The 21,621-nt window shown below is 42.7% G+C and overlaps 1 protein-coding gene across 4 annotated transcripts; it reads right to left on the bottom strand.

The window, feature by feature from the left end:
* Positions 1-387: 387 nt before the first annotated feature.
* On the bottom strand, positions 388-19,438 carry cplane1 (ciliogenesis and planar polarity effector 1). Of its 4 annotated transcripts, none has more exons than XM_037117702.1 (49): positions 19,352-19,438; positions 18,618-18,771; positions 18,395-18,530; positions 18,189-18,308; positions 17,805-18,037; positions 17,574-17,677; positions 17,338-17,494; positions 17,127-17,230; positions 16,630-16,812; positions 15,763-16,012; positions 15,465-15,665; positions 14,429-15,207; positions 14,138-14,328; positions 13,904-13,984; positions 13,656-13,808; positions 13,241-13,408; positions 12,795-13,163; positions 12,464-12,681; positions 12,204-12,368; positions 11,839-11,986; positions 11,653-11,762; positions 11,411-11,554; positions 11,204-11,315; positions 10,111-10,426; positions 8,906-10,018; positions 8,154-8,305; positions 7,979-8,064; positions 7,831-7,895; positions 7,343-7,607; positions 6,886-7,254; positions 6,164-6,796; positions 5,896-6,068; positions 5,719-5,806; positions 5,560-5,638; positions 4,995-5,135; positions 4,760-4,822; positions 4,569-4,642; positions 4,213-4,444; positions 3,835-4,100; positions 3,602-3,701; positions 3,294-3,464; positions 3,060-3,102; positions 2,799-2,930; positions 2,539-2,719; positions 2,388-2,443; positions 2,142-2,309; positions 1,826-1,953; positions 1,051-1,322; positions 388-916 (listed from the first exon to the last, which is right to left on the bottom strand). In XM_037117702.1, the coding sequence occupies exons 2-49, from the start codon at positions 18,696-18,698 to the stop codon at positions 761-763; spliced, it is 9,729 nt and encodes a 3,242-aa protein (XP_036973597.1). In that variant the 5' UTR covers positions 18,699-18,771; positions 19,352-19,438; the 3' UTR covers positions 388-760. The 4 variants fall into 4 exon arrangements, with proteins under 4 accessions (XP_036973597.1, XP_036973596.1, XP_036973599.1 ...); XM_037117701.1 differs by having other exon boundaries at positions 19,197-19,420; XM_037117704.1 differs by having other exon boundaries at positions 2,539-2,716; positions 19,197-19,420.
* Positions 19,439-21,621: the final 2,183 nt, after the last annotated feature.

The raw sequence follows: 21,621 nt of genomic DNA, 5'->3' as shown, positions 1-21,621 counted from the left end.
GAAGTGGACCTTTACTACTTTAAAACTGGTGTCCCTGCCAGTACACTTGTGTTAACAACATGATTGAAGGATGTAAACAATGAAGAGTTGCTGAAGTGTAACCAGATTAAATGGACAGAAAACTGCAGTTTTTCAGAAAAGAGAAACTCTGAACCTCTGTGACAATCTTTGCTGTTAAGGAAAATGACATTTGAAATTTGGAGTGTATCCGGTGTACAAGGCAATATAGAATCTCAAAAAGCTATCAACTGACTATTAGTATTCTTTAAATTAATAAAAATGTTCAATCTGTACGACATGCTGAAAATTAAAAAAGCATGACAAACATTAAAACACTCTCAGGCTGTACACAAGAATGACAGCAATGAAAATGAGAGGACACAGTTCTAAAATGCTCAAATACAGATATTTAATAGTCTGTACAAAATAAATTAGAAATATAGAAAATGTTATATTTACAAACACAAATGTTGCAGACAGACAGACACCGATATCTTTCACTGCAGATGTCACTGCAACAAATATTCTATTACAAGTCATATGAAAATGAAAATGCTAACATATTGTTTTCTTTAAACTTCATCAGTATAAAAATCAATATCTCTGGGCAAAATTTATATTACTGCTGATTATAAACTATGATTTATATTGACACAATTTAAAATGGCTCTAAATTACAGTGTATTCAACAGGCATTTTACTTTTCCTAAAATATTTAAATTTTTCTAAGAAAGTGTCAACATGACACTGAATCTCAAGCTCAAGCCTCCTCTCCAGCCACTATCCTCTCGATAGCAGCCCAGTCGATTCTGCTGAGGACGCTGCTGCCGGTCTCAGAAAGGTTGTCCAGCCAGTCCATGTCGGACACACCACCTCTGGCACCATCATCCTGCTCATCCAACAGTCCGGCCAAATCCTGATAAGGGTACAACGAATGTCATCAATTAATAAATATGCCCTAAGATTATTAAACAAAACTGACAAGCTGTGGAAAAGTAGTTTCATTCCTCTCGCATGGAGGAAAATACGTGATGAAATTGGGATTCTTACTATGTCAGACTCCTCTGGTTCCAGCAGATTTAATTCTGAAGTGGGCTCCCAAAGGTCCGCCTCATCTCTCTCTTCCTTCCTCGCCGGCTCCTGTGGGACTCCTCTCCCTGCAGCAGGCCCACCTGAGGTTTTTATGCTCAGGCCCTTTCTCTGGTATCCAACATGCTGTTCCTCACTCTGTCTGGCTGTGGGTGGTTGACTTTGGCTCTTTGTGTAAGTGAGCATGCCACGTCTGGTCACCTGAGACAGACGGTCCCTCGGCAGAGAGGTCACTAACACAGAGTTCACATGACATAAACTAGTTTAGTGGATTCAATATTGATGTTTTGACAATAGAGTGAAAATACATCTGCATCAATGAAAGACACTGGTTCCCAACCTGGGGGTCATGAGCCCACTAGAGGTCGCCAAAGCTTGGCAAAGGCTCACAATGCCTTCTGGCTTTTAAGGGAAACTGTTTTGAGTCCAGTGTCAATAAGAAGAAAACACTGAACTGGTCAGAGATGATTGTTAAGCTAAAAAATATATAATTAGAGAGTTTTCTTAAATATCAGGATAACTGATCTCTCATGCAATAGACACAGAAAATAATCAGTGCAAAATTGGTCCAATTCACACATCCTGCACTTAGTACATTTACTATTTGATAACTGAAACACTTTATCAGTTGCTCTGTACTGGTATTGCTTTCCATTGAATATAATATGAAATATACAGAAAATTAAACAGTTTAAAGGTTCGGAACTACTGAAGCAGCTGAATATCATTATGATACCTGGTCTGTGCAGTCCCAGCCTCCTGCGGTGGTCCTCTGAAGGTCTTTCCTGCATCTCAGCAGTCCATGGACGAAGGTGGGGTTGAGCTTGTCCTGACCTAAGACTTCTTTTATCTTTGGCAGATGCACTGTAAGTAAAAATATATTACCTCAATAACCAACTCTGGCCAATTCCAGTTTAGAGTGAGCAGGTTTTTAAACTGTACAAAATCTGATTCCTGTGGAATAATTCATGAATACTTAAAAATTTGTTCAAATGCTAGAATTATTCTTTAATGAGTCACGATGCTGGGCGGGTTACTATTGCAGGAGATACCTGTGAGTGCCAGCAGTGGGTGGAGCAGAAATGGATCGTGTGGTTGGGGGCATTGGTGAACCTTCAGCCCGTGAAGAGATGAGTAAAGTTGGCGGATTGGTGGGAGAGTCAGCAGCCAAAGAACAGGCTTCTCGGGTCCTCTGGTTGTACTGCTCTAGAAGCATGAACCTTTGAAATCAGTGAGAATTAATATACATGGTAAACATGAACATCTCTTGTGCACATTCAGTGTAAACAGGTGCATACTTTTCCTTTTCCTCTCTGGTTCTCCACTTCGTTCTTTCATTCTTGTTTGCTGGTTTCTGCAGGGAGCACAGCAGGTGGATACAATTTAATATTTTTTAAAAACAGAATACAATGGAAGATCACTTCCAGTAAAGAGGCAAACATATCTCACCGCTGTCCCAGAGGTAGAAAAAGGTTTGTGCTCCCTTTCCCTCAGGCTCTGTCTTTGTTTCTGATAAACAGCCAGTTGTTCCCTCTGTTTCCTTCTCATCCAGATCCTTAGCTCTCTCCTCTCGTCCTCTGAGCGGACACGTTTCTGCGACATCCAGCTACTTTGCTGCTGGTCCGGCCTGCTGAGGGTCAAACAGTTTTCAGCTCAGGGATAATCCCAGTTGTTTAGGCAGCTATTTGAATTTTTAGCAGGTACCATACCTGCTCTGATGTGCAGACTGTGAGGTGGACAAATCCAGGTCAGTCAGGGACAAATAGCCCTCCCTCACCAACTCGTCTAACATTTCTGCTGTATCGGATAGCCCAGTCTGACCCAGATTCTCATCTTCCCATCTAGAAATAGACAGGTAGGGGGAAGAGTATTATAAAAAATAAATATATAAATTGAATAATAAGGATAGTAATAAGAATATTGTAATAATAATGACATGGATAAAAGACTTTAGAATTCATTCAGTTTACCCAGGTGATACTCCAGATGCTTCAGCCAGCTGATCTCTTGTTTCTGTGGGAGCAACACAAACATTAAAACAGAAGGAATAGTAACTTTTCTGTCTAAAGTGAAGGGAAAAGAATAAAGAATCTAAAATCATTCAAATAGTGCATCAGCTGATTATGCACACTTAAATCTAAATGTCGTCACTCTGACATGTAGGAAATGTGTAAAGGGAATGTCTGATTAAACTGCATCTTTACTTGGTGGTGTGAGAAGGTACGAAGCACCAGCATTGTGACTGCGAGGAGCTGAATAGTGAAACGATGGCTTCCTTTCGTCGTTATGAACCACAATTTCTTCTTCTGGATTTTCTTCTTCCTCTTCAAGGACATTTAGTTCACTGTGTCCAACGCCCAGTCGTGGCATCCAAGCTGTTAACGACAGAGAATGTACATCACTCTTAAAGAGGTTAAGAAAAAGTACTGCAGTGGTTTATATTACGTTATGTAATATATGTAACTGTCTGTTACTGTACAATGACTTACAATGTAATGAATAGTAGTCATACCTTCCTGTGGGACAGACAGTCTGACAGTTTTTCTTATTGCCTTTGTAGTCTTCACATCAGGAGCCGAGACTGGTGTGAGCTTTTCAATCGTGTTCAACAGCTTCACGAGATAAAACAGGACAAGCAACAAATGATATACAATATGTATATGTCTGCCTTCGAGGCCAGTTATTGAACCTGGGTGTCATTAATAATACAAACAGGAAATATAAAAATAAACACGGCTTATTTACCATCCTAGAGTTGGAAAAGTCCTCCTCCAGATAGTCTGCAATGTTCTGTAGAGCAGCCAGCTGAGTGTCCAGCTCTGACAGGCGAGAGGAGAACGAGACTGACGGAGGCGTGAACGAGGATGAGGCACTCTGAGGTCCAACACTCTGGTTTTTGATGGCTTGACAGATTTCAGAATCCATTGGATACGCCATGTCTTGTGGGGTACTTCTCTTTGCAACCATATTGGGCTCAATGTGGCTGAGAGACGGCGACTCCTCAGGGATATCTAGAGTGTGCAGCACAACAGATATTTGGACCAAATATAGTTGTGCTTTACCACAGATGTGAATATAGAGATAAAACTGAATTAGACCTTCATTATAAACACATTTAAAGACCTGTGGGAGTGGTTGGTGGGACTGGATTTGTGACTAAGGGATCTGGATCAGCAACAGCAGCAGCACTCCTGATTACGGATGTTGCGAGCACATGAAGCTGAGCAGACGTAGGTGAAGGAGGACGGTCGGAAGGAACATCTGGAGCTCCTCTGCTGAGAGAGGGTGGCAGATCTTGATGCAGTGCTTTGTCTTCCAGATCTAAGATGCTTATGAACTGACGGCCACCCAGATCCTGACACACAGAAAAGTTGTTGTTGAGTTGAAATATCCATTAAGTTAAGTATCAAATGGTCAAAATTTGACTTAAATATAATAAAAGCCCAGGCCGGCTTCAGTTAGCTTGTCCAGCTCCTTACCAGATTCCCCTCTGGTCCCTGTGTGTCTTGAACACAGCTCTCATTAAACAACTGTAGATTCCCTGAACTTTGTACTGGATGGAGAAAACACACAGACACACAGTGTTTGACTCTTAATTTGTCTCAATTCATCTTCAACAAATAAAAAGCAGTGCGGTATCCTTGTGCCTGCAGTTTTCAAATCAACTTACTTTTAGAGCTACTAGCAGTCACAGAGGCAGACACAGCTTTATCCAAAAGTGTAGGAGGACAAGCTGGAAGAAAAAAGAAATAACACTGAACACTCGAAAACATGCACTTAAAACCACTGCATTTTTCACTTAAGCCAAGCAGAGAAGAGAAATCAGTTAAAAATACAGGAAACAATTGTGCAACAAACCAATTACAATATTAACACTATAGATCTCAAGGCAAACGCTGCCCTACCTGGGTCTGTGTTGGTGAAGGCATCATGGCACTCTGGAGGTCTTTTACGTGTGGAAGCAAACGCATGCAACTCAGCTGAAGTGGCCATAGCCTTGTCCAATAATCTCTGACCAGTCAGCAAAGACTCAAAGGACCCCGAGACTTAAAGTTAACAAGAGAAAGAGCAGATCAATAGAACTGAAACATACATTTTATAATGTTCCAAAATGTCCGGTAAAGAGATACATTATACAGCAAGTAACAAAAAGCAACATTCTTAAAAGGTCCCCAATGTCAGAACTAGGACATTTGTGTCAGAGGATATCAACATTTCTGAAATCGACAATCTGACATTCACCTCCACTTCACACTGTGACTGACCGGCTGTGTGTTGGTATGAAAGGAGCCGGGTTAAAACTAGCTTCTTAAGCTCTCTTTTTATTTTTTTACACAATTATTTCTGCAAAATCAAATGCAACACTATGAATGGTGGAAAATGTACAACTTTATCCCCAAATGTATACAGTATTGCAGCACTTTATGGATGAAACAGGCAGGTGCAATTATGTTTGTCTTTGACACTAACCACATGGAACAGCAGCATCATGTCCAGGACTGATCCGTTCTGTGGCTGCTGGCTCATCACTTGCAGGCTCATTTACCGGCTGTAAATTATTGGAAGAAACAAATTATAGTAGAATTACACTTGGCATAACTAAAATACTTCTTATTAGAATGAACTTACCTCTTGTGGAAGGATGATAGAGTCATTCGGTCTGAATGTGACTTCTGTCTTTCTCGTCCTCGATGCCTTCTCCTCTCTCCTCTTCTGCCTATAAACGACACACAGTGACTAAAATAAGTGAAATAGCCAGCTTTATACAAAACAAAATCAATAAAATGAAAGGTAAAATGTGATTGCCTCTTGCTGGAATTAGAGCTAGCAGCTATTCTGCAGCTTTCATTTGGTGGGTCTACTCTGAGCAACCGTGGTCGAGCCTCTTCGGCATGCTGCCTCCCGATCACTGAACTCGCCAACTCCTCCATGGACATGAGACGGGTCATTTGGGCTGAAGGAGCTGCCAGGGGCAACATCTGTAACAGAGACAGAAGTCTGTATAAAACCACAATGCAAGACTTGATGTCAACTAGTTTTTAAAAAATCTTGAAATAATATGAGTACTGCTTGCCATTTTTGGTCCAGACTCTATATGTAGTAGCTTTATCATAGGCGCTTCTCCCATTGGAGCTGGAATGACCGTAGCAGGCCTGGAGGAAGACGGGATGGGTAGTTTGGGGAATGTGATGTTACTTTGTGGAACTTGTTGAAAATGCAGCAGACGAAGGCCCTGCGTCGGTGTGTGAGCTGGTAAAGCAGGGGGAAGTAGCAAGAACTCTTGCCCTCTGGATCTCTCTGATGTCTGAATCCTAGACTGAGTTGGATCCCTTGAAGAATTAAAACTGGGTTGTCTCTTTGAAATCAAACTCACATTTCTTGTTTCCTCTTCAGTCTTCTTAGAGGCAGACAGGTTAACGTTTTTAAACTTGTGCTGATGTGATTCTGTGGTTGGAGGATTTATGGTTTGGGGATAATGTGGGGCACTCTGCTGAGCCAACGGAGGACGGTGCAGCTGAAGCAACTTCAAGCCCAAAATCTGGGGAGCAGGATCACTTTGTAAACAATCTTCTGAGGGCACCAACTCAGGGACACAATGACTCTCATCAGTAGTGGCTAGAAGCCCTTGTGAAGGTGGGATGAACCTCCTGTTGACCTTAAACTGGATTTCCGGTGACACTGCCTGGACAGAAAGTGGCTGCATTTCCTAAAAAAAAAAAAAAAAAATCAGTTTGGATTCAGTGTGATTTAAGTATTGTTTATATTGAGGAACAATGTGTCACACTTGAGCAATACCTGATAATTTACACCATTAGCAGTGTGTGGGAGATTCCTGGCGGTGTCATCCTGGACGTGTGTTGGAGAGGATTTCCCTGAGTTCTGTTTGTCAGGCTGCTCTGCAATCATACCTGCAGGAGCCTGGCTGAACTGAGGGTTGATGGATTGAAAACTTGATGCCCATGCTGGCATCTGAGGTGGCACAGACATGGGAGTCTGAATGGGTAAGGCACTTGGTTGAGGGACAAAATTGTTAGCATTGGATGATGGCACACGAGGGTGTGATGAGTTAATGTTAGACTGGGCCAAATAAGAGCTCTGCTGGGCAAGCTGCAGGTTTGAAAACGAAGCTCCCAAAACCTCCATCAGGCTCATGTAGTTGATATTCTATAATGAAGGACAAAAGACTTCAAGTCAGGGTCAATTTAAAGAGTCATTTAATTCTAAACTTTACCTTTTGTCAGTTTGTTCCTACCTGAACCAGTCTGAATAAGTCTTCGCCAAGACGCAGTCTCATTTCTGGAGTTTGATTGGTTAACAGCTGATTCGGAGCTGTAGAATCAGCGGCGGGTGCACCAGCTGTGGAGCTTTGCGGCTGATGGCTTGGAGGATCTACAGGCATGTTGGTGAAAGGCACTCCAGTTGGAGCAGGAAGCTCTGCATGGACCTCAGGCTGGACAGCAGGGCGAGCTTGGGGCGATGAGGGTGGAGGGGCTTGCACGGTCTTAGCATCACTGTGGCTTAAACGACAAAACAGACAATTTAAACATCCAACATCAGCAACAGTTTTCGATGCTGAGGTTCACCACCAAAATGTTAATATAACAACAACTCAGCAGTGATTATGATTTATTTCATAATTCTATTGTGTGGCGTTGAAAATTTTCATTAAAAACTACAACTTAACCATAGCTGTAGTTTAATTAAATTATAATGTATAATGCGTTTTAATTAAAAACTCACAGAGAGAACGAACTGGATATGTCGTCAGCGCCTTCTGAGAAGTCCAGGTCTGCAAGCTTTAAACTCTGAAATGTACAGAACAACAGTGTTTTGTGTGTTTTGACAACAATAATGATACATAAGTAGAAGGAGCATCCTGAATATTTACATTTTCAGGCGAGTAGATGTTTTCAGAGATGTTCCCTTCGGAGGCAGAGGCCGACTCTTCCAAGTCCTCACTGGCACTGCTTTTGCCTACAAACATCAAACGCATTGATTAACATTTTGTGTTATAGAGATCTGAATTGAACCAACTTTGACGATCACATGTATTGTAGTCTCACCCTCTTTTTCAGGTGTAACATCTAAGTCTTCAAGAGATGGAGGATTTGGGCTGGATTGTCTCAGCTGAGCAACAAATGTCTTCTGATCTTGTTCACTAAGGAGCGGTGTCCTGAGAAACGTCAGGTCCTCTGGTTCATCTGTACGAGAACCACTGCAGGGAGACAAATAATAAATAAATACAGTGGACACATAGGAACTGTGCTCTTTTATATGAAACTGCATCAGAACAAACAATGTGAAATGCTAAATCAGTAAATACAACAAACAACTAAGAGATGCGTGAAACTTCAAACTATACATGATCACCAAATTGCATTGTTTTCATTTTTGCTGCTTCATTTTTATATCACTGTCATGTGATTAATTACTGGACTGTCATTTATTGACATGCAAGTGTGTTGTCTTGCTAAAGCTTTAAATCTGTTCGATGGCTGCAATTAACAATCAATTAATCTGTAGAATATGTTCAATTCATCGATTGGTTGATAGGTCTATAAAATGATAGAATATGGTGAAAAATGTTGATCAGTTTCCCAAAGCCCAATATGAATATCCACAAATGTCTTGTTTTGCCCACAACCCTAATCGATTGATAAATTATTTATTGTATATGTGACAACTAATAGACCGATCATTGACACTGTAATTAGGGCTTCTTAAGCTAACTTAATACTGGCTTGATGAAGACTTGATGTATGTGTTCTAGTAATCCAATGATAGTCTATTGTAAATAAAAACAATGGGCACTCACATGGATAGTTCTACTTGCTGGAGATTATGATCGAGACCAGTGATCGTGTTTGCTGATCCAGGGTAGCCTGTATCAACACTGCTCTCTCTCTCCAGGTTCCTCTCCACCTCAGGTTGCAGCACAGGGGCTACAGTCCATTGCGTCTCTGGAACTTGGATGTGAGCACTGCAGTGGTCCGTCCCGAGAAAAGCAGCGTACCTGCGCTGCAGCAAGCTGAAGGAGGTGAGGACAGCAGGTGCTGAAGCTTTGACACGAATCACTACTCCTTCATCGGCTGTTCCATCAACGCCTCCTCCCCTCTCTTTCTTCTTCTTGCCATGATGTCTGAGTAACGCCCTCCTGTCAGACCAGCGTACCATCCACTCCAGCAGCCTGCCCAGCTCAGGAAACTGAGCCTCTAATTTAAGGTCCAGTCCCTGCTGTAACTCAGTCATGGCTCCCACAGAAGTTGAGGGGCTAAATGTAAAGCTCTCTGATGGCTGCCCCATGGGAAAGGCACTTCGAATCGGACTTCCCTCTGAGCCAAAGAGGCCTGCCTTCATTCTTTGGCCAACAGGTACACTGCTCTGCTGCCGGAGGCCAAACAAACCTTTTTGCCTGCCAGTTCTCAGCCCAGGCAGAGGGGTGACAGAAAGGCTAGTTCTGGATATAGGGGCTTCACTCCAGACAGAAGACGTTTGCAGCTCAGGTGTCTCACCTTGCTTCACGGGCTTGTAGCAGCAGCCAGCTCTGAACACTGGAAGATCATTTCCCAAGTGTTTTCTCGCTGGATAGTGCGCATCTCTTTGACGGCGATGAACAGTTGTCAGCACGTCGAAAGTGAGAGAATGCAACTCTCTCTCCCTCAGCTGGGAGGAGAAACCCTTCAACAAAGGGAGTTCACCACCTGAGTCCCCCCCATCGGCGCCATCTTTCTCTAAAATGTAGCTGAGGAAGAGCTCAAGGAAATTTAGATACTCATCATCTTCAAGCTCAAACTCCCAGGTGCCAACTACAGGTAGGGAGGGCTGTTCATTCTCCTTGGTGTCACCCGAGTGACTCTCCTCCTGGATGACGCTTTCAAGCCTAACAGCAGTCTTCTTTGCATGTTCTTGCTTTTTTTCTTTGTTGCCCCTGCAGAGAACAACACCAAGTACAGAGTAAGCCACAAAAACAATACATGATACGTCTGTGTAATAGTAGTACTACTTTTCCACGCTGAATACCTTGTCACTGCTCTGTTATGCCTTTCAGGAGAGATAGCCTCCGATGTGTTATCCGCCGTGTCTCCATCGCTACACACTGGTGGGAACCCACATTCAGTTAAAGTGCTGGTGCTCAGGCTTGTACCCAGTGAGAGTTGCCTTAACACGGCCATCCCGTGTCTGCTTCCCCTGTCCTCCTCTTCCTCCTCCTTCTCCCACAGATGAAGCTCTGGGGGGGCAAGGTGCCTTCGCAAACGCCCAAGATGTTTTCTCCTCTGCCTGCGTTTGTCCTGAATAACAATCATCATCAGCTCGTCCTCCTCCTCTTCATCGTCCTCTGGAGACCACATAGATTACCATGGAGTGACAATATGTTGCATTAGTTTATGAAGTCATGGATAATTAGTAGGAATACACCAAATCCCATTTTGTCTACATTCAAAGCTTCTACTGAAGTGTTCCAAAGAATGAAGAACAAATGTTTGTTGTCGTATTTTATGACATCACTCAAAAAGAAAATAAAAGCCTCAGTTTAAATAAAGCAATTCATCAGATTAAATCTTTTTTTTTTTTTTTAAATTTCATCAACTTTCATTAATGAATGTACTATAACCCCTGCCCCACTTGGCTAAAACAGCTACATTACTTGATTTGCGTGCAGTGAAAATGTTATTTTAGAAAGGGTCAACACCAACAAAATAAGATAGAAGCAGAATATTTCATTAAGTAAAAAAAAAATTGGAGTTTTGGGATCTGCTCTCAACAAACTTAGACTTCTGACCCATAGAACACTTTGGAAAAGTTTGGATTATACGAGTTGGAAACAATACTATGCTGTTAACCTTGGAATGTAATTCTACAAGTAGTATAACACTAATAGTATTAATGTAGCCTAATCTTTGTCTGCAACTCTCCAGAAATACAGAGTTTAAGCAGAATGACTAAGGTCCTTTAGGGTCGTTACATTTGGCCTTTTATAAATAAGAAAATTCCTAAAGATTTCATTACTCTATCGATTCCAAAAAAAGATCAATAAAGAAAAATGTAGTCATCAGGAAAGCCAAAGATATGTCAGGTAAAATAAATGGGACAAGGTTTTTTCAGGTGTTTGTACCAAGAACGTTGCATTGCCTCAGTCTCTCCATCATCGTGTTATACTTTTCTCTCAGTGGGACTCTGACAGACTCCTCCTCCTCTGGGAAGGCTCGTACGAGTGTGTCTGCCACCTAAGGAGAGGAACAACAGGCGGCAGTGAGAAATGCAGAATGAGACCCTCAAGGTCATTCTGTGTTACAGTTGATGCAAGAAAAGGTCATATCACCAGAGAGAGAGGAGGAAGTTCAGACACCAGGCTTAGCAGTATGTCCTGGAGTATCTCCTCAGCATTGAGGAAGCAAGAGAAAGGCAGAAAACGGCGGGCCCAGTGGAGAGCATCGAGACAGGTAGATCTTATTTCTGAAGGGATCTGAGAAACACAAATACACACCAATATATTTATAGGGCATCAATGGCTGAGGATACTTAGACATAAACATGAAACACAATCAAACACAAATTAAATACCTGCTCATCTCTGCCATGTTGTCTGGCAGCCTGATACTTCCTGCAGGAAATGGAGAGCTGATCCCTGACATGAAGCATCCAGCATAAACCGCACAGCTCCCTGAAACAGGCTTGTAGGAAAGATACAGTTAATACAAGTAGATGATTGATTAGAATATCCGCAATTCACTTTGAATGGCATCTTACTAATGGTTTGGATGGTGTCAGGGTCCAGTTGGCCGTCTTTATTAGGCCCCCGTTTGAAGAATCCACCACGGGTGACAAACTTCATGAGGCTCTCTGGGAAAGCCTTTTCTTCTTCAGCAGCTGATGGATAGGAGTACTTCTTCTTGATCTAAAAAACAACACCAGATATTCATAGTATTTAGGCTGGCATGGCACTTCATACCAAAGTTTAATCACAGACTTTTGTTAGCATGTGTCTCTCAGAACACACATTCTAAATGTAAAAACTAAAAAGATAAGGGATATGATCCTCTACAAATGTCACCTGGCGACCTTTAATCATCTTGTAAAACCAGATAAACACCTTTCAGTGCAAGAAAAAGTACCTTGTGTAGAAGGTGTCGTGCACGGCGCAGATGGCTGATGTACCACTGGGCAGCAGGATGGCAACAGCGCGCAGATCTCAGAAGTAACAGCAATTTTTGAAGAACTGCAGACACTTTGTGACGTGATGCAACTTCTGCAAACTGCCCTACTGTCCCTACTGGGTCCTTTACAGGAGACAGACACAATATTTCATGACAGAACATACAGTTTATCTAAACATACTGTCTGTAAAAGCTGATCTTCTAGGTTATATCAGTACCTGTGTGTTGGGGGAAGGCTGAGGGCAATAAAGAGGTGGGGAAGGCAGGTACAGCCCATTAGGCACCAAGGCGGGCAGGCAAGAACACAGGTCTTTGGCTGTGTCCAGCAAGGTGCACAAAGGTGAGGAAATAACATTCACTCCGGCCATGACTGAAGCCCTCAGAATCTCCTGTATGGAAACCTGCAACACGTCCCAGTCCTCTCCCTCCAAAAGATCTGTTAATCGGAGAACAGATAAGATAACATAAAAGAAGTCTGGTGTTGTCAGCAGGACAGATCAAAATCAAAAGTGCATTGTGGTCATCTTATAGTTAACAGGGCTCACTTACCTGTCAAGCTCTTGTCCCCATCTTCATCTCCACACTCTTGGGAGTCAGACTTGTTGCCTAGAAGACATTCCAACTCAACCTGAAAAATGCTCTCTGGTTTTAAAACTGTTGGGAGGTAGAGCTCTCTCCTCCTGAGTTGAGTGAAGTCAAAGTGGTCAGTGCAGTAATTCACGTAGGCCAGGCTCAGAGAGGCCGCTGTCTTCCAGTCCCCAAGATGGGAAGCCAACCACACCGTCTCAGGGAGAAGACCCCCTAGCAGGAGCAGGTCTTGGGCATAGTCTACCGTCCATACTTCAGACAGTTGGTGTCGTCGCACTGCTTTAGAAACCTCCTCCTGGCACAGCGGCACCACACGGCCAACACTGGGGGCTGAGAAAGCACATGTTGCCAAATAGGAATATAAATGCATTATCTTTTTTTAATGTCAAATATTTACGGGAACCCACCTTGAGGTAGATGGAGAGGAGGCAGGACAGCCACGTGGTGAGGGGGAAGGATGTAGAGGGGTTGGTTGGTGAAATAAGAGGCCATGAATCTTCCCAGGGTTTGAACCACGGCATAAGCTGCTTCACTGTGAAGGTCCACCGGCAGCCATGGACAAGGAAGAGAGTCTGCTGCCAAGCATCAAGGAAGAGGAACATCTTATTTTCAGAATGGCTACACCTGTCATTTTGCACAATACCTGACTGATTAGAGCCAGAAGGATTAGCATGCCCCCATAACCACATCCACAACTGAGAAAAATGTTGGGAACAAATACTACTACAAATATTGCAGTTCCTATTTACAACTCCAGTACATACACAGATTCAGATGTGAAATACGCTTTAAAAGACTGAAGTATTATTGTCCATCGCTCACCAGTTATGCAGCTCTGGCGTCCATCCCTGTGAAGGATCAGGCGGGCCATGTGGTCCCCCAACTCCTGGGCTTCTCTCAGGCTGTACTGGGACAACAGACTGTAGAGGAGTGCCAGACAAAGCTGAATCTCCTTGAAGACGCTTCGATCACATCCTAACAAGAAGACATATACCATTAAACAGTTGCAATTTAAGACTGAACATGACCACATGTACTTAAATGGGATAAAATGAAGCAGTTCTTCTTACGTTTGTTACTCTCCTCACAAATTTGTGACCGCCATGTATCAGCACTTTTTGGGTATGAGCCACACAGGAAAAGATGTTCACCTGAGGGGCAAAAAAGAACGACAATAATTGTTCTGACATGTGCCGGTTTTCTTAGATCTGAACCACAATTAAATTATTTTCTATTTGGTTTACTTTGATTTAAACCATTGCTATTGTTTCAATACCCATAGTTAGCTAGAAAGTCCTACAGACCTGGATAACTCAGCAGCACAGGACCCTCCTCTAGCCTTTCTCCAGTAGCCTGCAGAGCTGTTTGGATCTGGGACATGATGACAGATACCTGCTGCTGTTCCTCATCCCAGCCATCACAGCCTTTAAAGCTTTTCAGTTCCTCCATATACTGCTGGGTGACCTTGTAGACCCATTTCCACACACCGAACAATCTGGTAAAAAAAAAAAAAAAAAGAAAGAAAATTATCAACAAATAACTGACTATTTGCTCATAAACACTGACACATAAAAAGCCAGAGAGGCGGTCTGTACCTGCTGGATGGTCGCTGGGGAACAGGTAGTGCTTGGTGTATCAAACTGGATTTCTCTTCCTTATCATCCTGTAACAGAGGCACCTGGTGTACATCTGAAGGCCAGAGCTGCAGTGGCTTCTTCTCTGCAGAGGACCAGACAGTTCTTTGCTTCAGGCTGTAGGTGTGGTCGAGAGAATCGGAGACCTGCTGTAAGATAAGCAGGACAGTGGATAGACCTTGAGATGATATCTGACAGTGACCAGTCTGGTGGGTCTCGGAATGAGGGGTCAGCAGGAGGCGTATCAGCCGTTTACTGAGCTCTACCACCAGCTGAAGGCAGCGTGGTCCATCTGAGTGAGCGCCATCCCATGGAAGAAAAGAAAGAAGGGCTTTGAGAAGGTGCAACAGGCGAGCAGAAACGAAGGTACTCTTTGTCCCTGTGTGGCCCACGGAGCTGGGGATCAAGTGGAGTAAGGCAGCAAATCGCACCACGCAGTAGAGGGTATGCTTCAGCAGGCGACTTCTGTTTTTCACTGTATTTCCAAGAGACATGCCAAAAGCCCAGGCTGTTAGAAGCTTACTCTGGATTTTCCCAAGCTCACGATGAACAAGAGGTGTCCTCCTCTCTGTTTCAACAAAGTCCGTTTCATAATCTGTGAAGGTGACAAGGCCAGAGTCTGTCTGTGTATCCAGGGCGTGGAGTGTGTCAAACATTGAGGCAAACTCCAGACGACCACCATCCTCCAAATGAGAGCCAGCAGGAGCGCCGTCGAAATCAGAGTCGTCCTCAAAAAAAGTCTAGGAAACCAGACAAACAAACAGCAGCTTAAAGTATCCAACCATAAGTTGATATAGCATTTGAGAGAGCAGTCATGACACAATATTACAGGGTAATAATATGCACCAGACTAATCTGATTGTTTTAACTATTAGGAGCAATCTGATATTACAAATGTCCTTGAAAGCAAAGAAGGTTGTATTTTCCAGCTTTAAAGACAATGGGATGTACTATAAACTTTAAGGTATACATTTCTAGCTTTTACAGTTTGACCAACCTGCACTTTTTCCAGAAGCTCCTTGGTACCACCCAGTGTCCCCTGGTCCTGCAGGAAAAGTGGCAGAGTGGCTCCATCTGTGGCTGCTGAAAAGACAGAGTCCGTGGTTTGGGGCGCATGTGTAACAGCGGGGTCAAACACCTCATGGCTGCTGTCCAGGTTCAGGCAAGATACCAACTCCAGCCATGCCCTCACATGAATCTGAAAGTAATGAATGGGAGGAAACCGTATTGTCAAGAATAGTCAAATAAAGAGTAAAGACCAAATCTGAAGCTGAGGTAGATCCCGTGTTTACCACCTGTGATTTGTCCAGTGTCCGACTGGCCTTCTCAAGGTCCTTGGTTGTGTCCTTCAGAAGTGTTTTCAGCAGCAGGGCAGGAGAGGGCTTGTTTAACACCCTCATAACTGTGGCCATGTAGCCATCAGACACAATGAGATACATCAACCGCGGATGCCAGGTCACAGAATACCGCTGTCTTAGGACATCCCGCACAGACAAGCTAGAGCTGGACAGAGAGGCCTCTGGTTTCCCTGCAGACACTGGTGGCCTGCAGAGGGAACAACCAGTTTTATGGAAGTTTTGATTATATTACTATATAAGTGCTGAAATTATTAGTCCATGTAGCAGTCGATTGAAAGTGTTGACCCTAAAAAAACCTATTCTGACAATTGTATAAGTGTGTAATTAATTTTCATAGCTTTAATACCAAATATTCCTTTGTTTCATCTTCTTAGAGTGTGAGGATTTGCTGCTTGTCTCTCTTTAATATCACTACAAAATGACTATTATTAGGTTTTGGACAGCTGGTCTGAAAAACAAGATATCTGAAAGCAACTTTGGCTTTAAGGGATGTAAAAAAAATGTATTTTGTTGTTGCTTTTTTTTTTTAAACATTTTATAAGCCAAACAATGAATCAAGAAAGTAATTCATTGCAACCCTACATTATATAACAAAGAAATTGCAATTTTCACACTGGATTCATACTTCAACAATTGAAACAATAGAAGGGAGAGAGGCAATGACTTGAAAGGTGAAAGGGAAGCAATCGATAAAAACATGACCACAGACAAGAGAGAAGAAATAAGAATAAAGTACTTCAGCCCAAACAAATCAATAACTTGCAACAAGACCTACATGATGAGCAAAATGTCTCAAATGTATACCGGTAAGTGACGAGAGGGTGCAGGGGTAGGAACTGTGCAGGCCCAAAGTCAACATTGCAGCCAGAGCTTGTTAGAGAGAGAAGCCCCCCGAGGCGGGAAACCATAAGAAGGGAGCCTCTCTTCAGAACACAGGCCAGGAAAAGACCACCTGGTGACCAGCTCATGCTGCCCACCCAGTAGGACCTGGAAGATAAGAAGTCCATTTTAAGCAGCCCTACTGACGTTCGGGTGAAGGGTATGCTAATGTCTAACATCTAGACAGTCTTAATAAAATTGCACAGACATTTTTCTCTGTGCTGATGATCACTCCCCTCTGTTACATTTTATATTTAGACAGTCAGGAAATTACAAGCTAAACTCAGGCACGCTGTCACTACGTTTATATACTGTAGAGTCGTACACTTAGTCGTACACTTTCACCGGCAATATTTAGACAGTAAAAGAGATGTTAACCCTCAGGTTAGATCTGTTCACATGCTTATTTATGTGTACTGTACCTGATGTATTTAGAGGGGATCTCCAATTTCTTGCTTCCACATCCTCCGAGGCCACTTGATATTGAGACAAAGTTCTGCATGCTCACAAAGAGGATCTGTGTAGCCTGCGTTCAACAAGCAGTACAAATCTTGAATCACATTTCTGCAGATTAAGTACACTAAAAAGACAGATCAACATGAAAAAAAAAGAGACAGAGAAGCCAGATGTCACCTTAGGCTGTCTCTGGTTCAGGACGATGGCCAGCAGTTGGCCATCTGGGGAGAAGGCTGGCACCAAGGCACCTCTAGACTTCACTGGTTGGCAGGGTGGGGTGAAACGAGACATGGGGTAGGTCTTGGTGGCCCACTGTATGCTGTATCCCACAGTACTACAAAGAGAAATGTGTACTTTTAACTACTGTGATCCCCAACAAGAGTCCTATCTGTTACACATACCTGCTCACTCACCCCACTCTCACATGGCACTCTTCCCATTGAATCTTCAGGCAGGTGATGATGAGCTTCTTCGCAGACGTGAAGACGAAGGCTGATAAGCAGGCGTCACCCATTACCTAAGGCAGTTAAGAGAAAGATAAAATAAGAAAGAAGCAATAAAGGCAACAGAAATTGAGCGCAGGTCTGAATTTGATTGAAACATGACCCAATATGCCAAACATATCTTCAATCTAGTGTACAGACCTCAGTCTTGATGAAGATGGTGTGTTGGGATGCTTCTTTGTCTTGTGAAGAAGGCAGAATGGAGTCTTCAAGGGGGCATACATGTGCCCAGTGTCCCTTGACTGTGCCGTCTCGTACACCTGTCAAATCCCTGACATCCATACACTCCCAAAGGAACACTTGGCCTGTAATGGCTGACAGAACTGCACGCATCCCATCGCCTGAAACCTGGAGTGACAATCTGGTGGCATTACCTATGAAAAAATTGAAGATTTGAAAATTATTTTACATGCAAGAACTGGAATTGGGATACGTAATGTGCAGTTGAGGTCAAAATTGAATAAAAATCCCCCAAAACCCATGCATGTATTCTCTCTCTTTCCAGCTCGCAGGAGGAATATGTACCTTGAACGGCAGTAATCACATGAACAACTTCTGGGACCGTTGCAGTTGTCTTCAGCAAGTCTTTATCCCTGTTCCACAGAAAAAGCTCTCCTGAGACCAGAAGTCCGCAAAGCCACATACCTGGAAAAACAAGTAACAAGCAATGTATTCTCAGAATTGACAGGTGGCCAAATGGTTTGCTTTGAGTTTACTTGTCAAAAACTCACCATTGTGGGATGAGCTCATTGTCACCACATTACTGAGCAAAGGATGGAGTTTAGGAGTCCTCTTCTTGGTACGACCAGACACCATGTTGATCTCACTGATGCGTTTGTCATCTAACAGGAACACAGACTCCTTCTCCTGAAGTGTGACACGACACAGGTTCACAGTCATGCTTCTATGACAAGGATAGCAAAGCCTTAGTGTCACTCACTTTACTGTCCTCACCTTTCCCAGCCAACAGAACCGAGGCCATGGTTTCTTTCGTTTGATGCTGGACGACAAAACAACCTCCAATTTTAGCTCCATGTTTGATGGACAGCATCGGTTCTTCCTCTTGATGATACACTCAGGAGGAGGTCATTGAGATCGCAGGATCCCACTAGACAAGCAAGACGATGTAAATCCATAGGTTAGCTGATATACAATAAATGTATTTGCTGCAATGTGACTAAACATTTTCATTAGCTACACAGCTCCCTGTTCGAAATATCATTAAGGTAAGCGATGAAAGCGATGAAATTGTTGGTATTGTTAGTATTCTTATTTACATAAATAAGTGTCGTTGAAATACCTTGTTATTAGCTATTTGTATCCATTGTTTGAACCAACAAAAACATCATCAAAGATAGCCATACCATACCATAACCCTAACCCTAACGTAACTAAGCTAAGACTTGTTAGATATATCACTGAATATGCGATGAAATTGTTATACGTTAACAGTACTGTGTAAACACAATGTTAAGGTACCGTGTTGGTATCTATTGTCCGAACCCACATAAACATCAACAAGGATAACCATACCGTTAACTAGCGTTAGCCAACTAGCTAATTTGGCTAACTGCGCAGAGCATTCGTCCCAAACATAGGCCTTAACTGAGCTCTTCAACCACAGTGGTTACTGTCAAATGCTATACATCATTTGGTTGCGAACATGCTGACAAAACCATGATATTTACGTGTTAAACAGTAGCTAAGTAGAAATATTTCGAAACTCCCTCCGCTTCTGTAGCCAGAAATGTTTCCCATGATCCTCTGGGCGAAAGCTTCAGCGCGTTGCCGTAGGAACGCAGCTGCTGTTAAATATGGCCGTTTTCATTTATTTATTTATTTCACCGTTTTACTGTATGTTTTGAGCATGGTACTGTACGCACTGACAATCTTTTATAATGATGCTGTCGAATTCAAAACTAATTTCGTTAAGAACATCATTATTAAAAGGTAAATATATAGGCTAGTTTATTAAATTTTAGTTAATAGTTAATTCACTTTTCACTTTCACAAAATGAAGTATTTTATTCACCATTTATTACGCAATTATAAAGGTTTATGAATTGCAACTTTATAACTAACCCTTGCCAAGTCTAGTATTAAAAAGTGTTACCCTCATGTTTGCTACATAACTCATGAATGCTAGCCTGATGATTCAAAGGGCATTGTGTTCCTATACCTTTATGGGGCAGCAAGTCAGAGCCACTTGTGAAAAGGTTTTGTTAATGATCCTTGCCCAGCTTTTCCTGTTATTGCTCCTGAAATTTTATATCCAAGTTTGAAGGCTTCAGTGACTCCCGACAGCATCGGTTTTGAAGTGAAGGGTGATTCTTGGTTGTTTGTCTTGTCTACACAACACTAGGATGGGGTGCACAAACACAATCATTACAATGAGCCAATGACAGCAATGTACTGTGTAACAATGGCCAAAGTTCATACTCAGACTATTGCTGCACAGTCAGACGTTTGCCAGCAGGTGGCAATGCCTCAAACGCTAAGTATGTATGCACAGTGTATGGCACAGGGTTCTCATTGCAGCCAGTTGTGTCTACAGGAGAGATCACTGATGCAGATAAACACTGGCACAAGAGGCTTCTTGTCTTTTGTCTCTAAGCTTTTTGAAGATGTCTCTCCACAAGGTCAATTCTCTCTGAGGAATATGCACGGCTATTAACTATCTGAATGGTCGTGTGCAGTAAGTGGTTTCCCTCACTATCAACATGCTTTGGGCTTGTGTGAACTCTTAAGCAATAAGGTCGCTTATTGGCTTGTTACAGAGAGTTATTAAGTTTACACCCCCCGGCCCCTTTTGGTATTTAATTACCCCTCGCACTCTCTCCTTTTCATCATGATGGAGAGATGACGGCAGCATTTGCCAATAGGTGAAAGAGGAGACTTCACCGGACCTTAATTGGTTCATTTGCCCCTGCCTGCCAGGCGCAGATGGAGCTCTTTATTACTGTCACTGGCAGGTTCATTCTGGTCTGATGGGAATGGTCTTAAGAGGGAGAGCTTGACATCATATAAGGACATGATGACAAGGCTGAAACAGAATGATAACCAGCAACATGATATAATGTCTCAATAGAGCAAGACAGACGTATTGTTAGGGGCCATAATTCAGTTCAAAAGTCTTTTTATTCACATAGTAGCTGTGTGTTTGTATGTTTGTGTGTGTCTGTGTTCAAGGAATAGCATTTTGAATAAACTCCTCTTATCACTTGCTTTTATCTGTTATGTGAATCTAAGGCCACTTTGGTCTGAATTAGCATCGTTCTCTGCTATAGAGTAAAGAAACACAATTAGATTAGCATAAACCACCATTAGCTAATTGCGTCACTGAATGGAAGTAAAACAGCATTTTCATGCAAATCCTGTCTCAATGCATTAATCCCTGATCATCGCACGTGAGCATGCTATGATCAGGTGTCCATAAAACATCACCCAAAACATCAGAATTAGAAAGAAAGAGAAAGCAGTAATGTAGGCCTACTCTGTAATTACTCTATCCAGCTAATTGCTATTTGTTTGAATGATGCTGCTCTCTCACCATGGCATGCCTGCACAGAGGAGGGCGGCTGGGTTTGGCAATTCGGCATGATCCTGTGACAACGCTAACAACAATTACTACATGTGGATAGCAGAGATTTAATCATGTGTTTTACCACCGACGTTTGGTACCGTGTTTGCATAATGATCCTCCAGCACACGCCGACAACGGACTCCCTTTTTCTTTCCCTTTAAACTATACAGCCATTATAACAATGTGGAGTAAACTCAAGGACTACAAGCCATCTACATCCTCACTGTTCAATATGGGGTCATTAGTTGGCATGGTAACCTCATTTGCCATTTGCAGGCCCCGTTCACACTGAAAATTGATGCCTAGGAAGCTGTAAAGAAGCAATTCAATATGATTTCTCACAGCAACAGTGGGTCAAAGCGTCTGCTGCTCTGC

The sequence above is a fragment of the Acanthopagrus latus genome, chromosome 12 (assembly GCF_904848185.1).
Source record: "Acanthopagrus latus isolate v.2019 chromosome 12, fAcaLat1.1, whole genome shotgun sequence".
In the NCBI taxonomy this organism is placed as follows: Eukaryota; Metazoa; Chordata; class Actinopteri; order Spariformes; family Sparidae; genus Acanthopagrus; species Acanthopagrus latus.
This window is presented reverse-complemented; position numbering and strand designations above follow the sequence as displayed.